At 41.2% G+C, this 4,978-nt stretch overlaps 1 protein-coding gene across 1 annotated transcript in view; it reads left to right on the top strand.

The window, feature by feature from the left end:
* The window catches only part of megf10 (multiple EGF-like-domains 10), a 45,876-nt gene that overhangs the window by 5,282 nt on the left and 35,616 nt on the right, over positions 1-4,978 (top strand). Inside the window, exon 4 of the mRNA XM_013915634.1 lies at positions 1,148-1,240. Within this exon, the coding sequence (XP_013771088.1) occupies positions 1,148-1,240 (93 nt within the window). The remainder of the gene's footprint in view (positions 1-1,147; positions 1,241-4,978) is intronic.

Genomic DNA, 4,978 nt, shown 5'->3' with positions numbered 1-4,978 from the left:
TTTCTATCGCTTTAGAGGATTTCAAGCTATTTCCTTAAACACTAAGAGAGTCAGGAAGACATCTTATACAAGTTTCAGTGCTCTGTGAGACAAATAGTGATTTTGCTTAAGGTCAACTTTTAGTAACACTTTCCTTACAGCCATTTATCACACTTATTAAATCCTGTAATGAATATTTCTTTTCAAATATCTTGTCACACTTACCTTCCCAGCAAGGCTATTACACAACCCACATCCCTCCCTTTTAATAGGCAGTGACAGGTGTTACTTTGGCAAAACTAACAATTGTAACAGCAGTAAAAAAAAAAAAAAAGAAGCTTTCTGTCAAGACAGCCTGTTCTCATGGTGGAAAGAGTTGGTGATGAAAAAGTTATGTGTGCTGTGGTGGAAGGGAGAAAACAGTTAATGTCCCCCAGGAGTTCATAGGGGAATTTGTTCTAGTGTGAAAATACTCTGCTTTATAAGTAGCCTAAGCATCACATGCTGCTCTGAGAATCACATTTAATTTGCCAGACACTTTAGGCAACATGCCGTTTCCTGTTGGAAGTTGTATTGGAGAAGGAATCAGTTATATTAAGGATTTATTACTTTTTGTTTGTGTAAAGTCAGAGAAGAATCTGTTTGTTTGAAGTGGGTTAATCAATGCAAATCCAGCTTTAAAAAGAGTAATAATCTTTCAAATCAGTGGCATTTGCTTGGTATTAGTGGACAGTGAAAATAAATCATAGTCTTGATGGGAGTTGTCTGTTACAAGGACTGTATTTAGAGTTTCTTGTAAAGAAAAATATTTGTTTGCATGAGGAAAAATCTGCTTGAAAAACTCTTTAAATCAGTCACAGTAGAAAACACAAAGTAACTAAAAGACACATTGACATTTTATTGAAAAAGCAAACAATTTCTAAAAGTCCAATTCTGTTTTTGGCCACAAAAACTCTTTAAAGTGTTAAGTCAAGTCAAGTCACAGAGCATTCAAAAAAGAATAGCAAGTCCCAGTTTCCATTTCACAAATCAGATTTATGTCTTTGACATGAACATTTATGTGATTACTACTACATGACTAATTCTAATGTAGATGTGTTTTGATGGGTTATTTTTTGGGGGGACCGTGCTGATCCCTGGCCTCTCTCCCTGTCTCCTCGATGTCTAGCTCATTGTACAGAGAGCTGTATTCATGGCCGTTGTATGGCACCCAACACCTGCCAGTGTGAGCCAGGCTGGGGGGGCTCCAATTGCTCGAGTGGTAAGTCCTCCAGCTGTTGCTGTCTGTTCACAATAATGACTTTGTGAGTGGGATTGGTTTTCTGTAAAAACACTCTGAACTCACAAGAGGAGAATCAGACTGTTCTCGTCTTACTGTACCACACCAATGGCTAGACATACTGCAGGGCCAAAATATTGATGTCAGTCACAACACATGCAAGTCAAAAGTTGGAACGTGAGCATGTAGGAACTCAGGAAATTAGTGGATTTAGTTTTGGTAATCAGATCTTCTTACATAGGAACTTGTTATAGGATTTTAACTACCTGTCCTCCTTAGACATATATATATATATATATTTTAATTTCACAGGGAATTGGGGGGTTTTAGTGGGTGGCAGATTTTTTATGTAAACAGACCAGTTTAGCAACTAGACTTTTTGTGCAACCTGGCTGCAGCAATTGATTAATTCTCTAAATGTTGACTTAAAGCAAGTTCCTAAAATGCTAAAGGTGACATGATGCACGGAAAATAGTTTTGAGTCAGTTTTGTTTGATTTGGATTTTGCACTCTCCTCACATGGAGCATTTCTTATCAGCAAGACATCAGGACTGTATCACTTGACTCTACTTCACTAACACTTTTTCTTGTCTGCACAACACGGGAGGCATTAAGGAAGATTTACATAGCTTACTGTGTGATATTTATAAACCACGTGCTTATCATCTTCATTCACAAGAAAATCACAAAACAAAAAACACACAGCACCTGAAATACAAAACGGGTAGTATACAAACAAAAATACAATTTTGCTGCGGTGTATGTCTGTGTGTGTGTAAGAGAGAGAGAAAGAACAATTGGAAAAATTGTGAAATTCTGTGTATGAGCATTTCTCATGCAACATATTTGATAATGAGGGTCAGAGAATGCAATACAAACCCCTGGGAGCCAGAGGCAGACAGTCAAAGACTCAGGAGAGCTACACTGTACACCGACCCCAGAAGTGCTGAAGACCTGAAGACACCTAGACGAAAACCATGGGTCCACCCCAGCAGGGGGAAGAGGGAGGACCTGGTGGAGGACTCGGTGGAGTGCCAGACAACCAGAGGCAGCAGGCAGCCAACTGCGGCAGAGGCCAGCCTTCCCAGCATCAGCTGAGGATGGGAACCCAGGCGCGAGAACCTCCTGACGGAGCCGACTTGATGGGAGGTCCAAGCCTCCCCATACCACAACCTCAAGGGAGCAGGCCAGCCAACGCCAAAATTTCCACCCAGGGTGCCATTGGAGTGCTAGCTCCAGCCAGCAGTGAACCTGGGACGCAGGCAGACTGGCCCCAGATCAGCAGTCAACCTCACCGCCAAAAGACAGGGTGCAGGATACAGGGGTGTAGGCCACTTTTAACAGCTGTTAGTGTCAATGGTAGGCCTTTTGGGTCCATGTGTTGGTGCACGTCACAGTACGAGTAAATAGTGAGTAGGACTGTGTGAAATCTAGACTAAACCACTACTGATGAGGGAACAGATGCGACATGAGAATGTGGCAGCTGGTTAACAGTGCTCATCCAATCAACTTTGACCCATGTGGCACATGTTCCATCCCTCCCCACGACCCTATGTGTAAAAGTGACTGATAATCAGAGGAGGTTGAGGAGGAGAAGGCATGGGATCTCTAAGACCAGTTGACTACCCTTGAAGGAGAAAGCCACTTCTGCTGGCTCAGTAAGCACTTCTGTTTCCTCTATGACACTGCAGGGCAGCAAAAATTGAACCAGGGGCCCGTGCAAATGGCACACCCTACCACCGCTGCACCAAAGGCTGGCACACTGCTGACGCCACTATAAAGAGTATTCTAACATGTGCAGACATGCCCCAAATCTGGGGGCCCATCTGCACATGGAGCCAGTAACCCGCTCAATCTACAAGGACAAGAAGGGTCAAACTGAGTCTGAACCTAGTCACTGCGCCTACCCACCCAAACTGTGTCAACCACTCCAGAATGCCAGAACATTTGGCCACTTGCTCTGGAACCAACAAGTACCAGCATACCGGGGAGGGGCATCAACATCAAGCAGGGAAAAATAGGGAGGGGTAACCTCACCCTCCATGACCTTGTCCCACAGCGGCCAAGGCTCAGCAAGCCCCAGACCCAGACATGGACACACACACAGACACCCGGGGAACCCTCTTTTGATGATAATGTTGTCATTAAAAATCATGAAAAATAATCCCAGGGTGTTATCTGACACCATTAATAGCATTATATCCTCCCCTCCTCCACATGCATTGATAGCCTCTGACGATGACTTTAATGTATTTCTCCATGATTTTGTAAATAGGGTGATGGACTTGAGCTCGAAATTCTCCTTAGGTTCCTTGCCTAATGGGGATTGCCCTCAATGCTTTGATTCATTTACCTCATTCTGTTCAATTACACTAAGTGACTAAGTTAGAATAATGGTTAAGCTGAAACCTTCATCACCATCTTTAGGGATCTTGCATCCCTCTGTTCTTTTTGGGTCCTTCGTTGCTTTCTATCATTAACAGCTCACTGAAGCGAGGTTGTGTTCCATCTTACTTTAAGCATGCTGAGGTCATTCCATTACTTAAAAAAACTAGTCTTGATGCCACGTCTCCTAGTAATTACCGGCTTATTTCAAAATGACCATTTATTAGCAAATTATTAGATAAAGTTGTCAAATCAATTTATTTATTTATTATGCACACTACACATTTCTGACCCTTTTCAGTCCGGTTTTCAAAAGCAGCACTCCACTGAAACAGTTCTTTTAAAGGTCTGTAATGATTCTTTTGCTTTGTGCTTGTGTTGCTTGACCACAGTGCTGCCTTTGATACTGACCATAATATTTAATTACTAGGCTGAAGGTTTTGGTTGGTAACTCACGCTCACCACTAGATCTGTTTTCCTCCTATTTATGTGAGAGGACGTTCTGTTGGGGCGAGCAGATTCTCCTTCTACACTGCTGGTTTAACCTGTGGCATTCCTCAAGGTTCCATCCTGGGTCCATTGCTATTCTCCTTTCACATGCTTCCTTTAGCTGGTATTATTCGATCTTTCTCAGGCATTTCTTATTAATTTGATGCTGATGACATTCAACTGTACTATGTCTTTTAAGCCTCACCAGCTGGATAGGTTGTCTACCCTAGTTGACTGTTTATCTCATTAGTGACTGGCTTTCCAACAATTACTTTGTTTTAAATTCTGACAAGACTGCCATGATTATAGCTCCTCCTGATATACAATCAAGAATCAGTCAAATGATTGCTTCTTTTTACTTGGTAATTTTGGTGTAATATTTGATTCCTCCTTGAACATTGACTCAAATATAAAATTTTGCTTAAGATCCTGTTTCTTTTATTTAAGGAGTATTTCTAAATTGCAACCTATAGTTTCCTCCTATGAAATGGGAACATTTTTTCATGCATTTGTATTATGCGCTTAGATTACTGTAATGCCTTTCATTTTGGCTTAAATCATCTCTGTCACACCTCAAGCAATAAAAAATGCTGCAGACAGATTCCTGACACACTCTCGTTTTATTTTCTCAATATTGGCTCTTGGTTGATATTAAAATTCATTTTAGGAGTCTCACAATTGCATACAGAGCAATAAATTTCCCCACCAAATTTCCCAGAGGAACCCACCCGAGGGATTAATAAAGTTTTATCTTATCTTATCTTATCTTATCTTATCTTATCTTATCTTATCTTATCTTATCTTATCTTATCTTATCTTATCTTATCTTATCTTAAATAGACAAGC

The sequence above is a fragment of the Pundamilia nyererei genome, unplaced genomic scaffold (genome assembly GCF_000239375.1).
Source record: "Pundamilia nyererei isolate P.nyererei 1_Seehausen unplaced genomic scaffold, PunNye1.0 scaffold00335, whole genome shotgun sequence".
Taxonomy (NCBI): domain Eukaryota; kingdom Metazoa; phylum Chordata; class Actinopteri; order Cichliformes; family Cichlidae; genus Pundamilia; species Pundamilia nyererei.
Note: the sequence above shows the minus strand (reverse complement) of the source record. Positions and strands in the feature narration are given on the sequence as shown.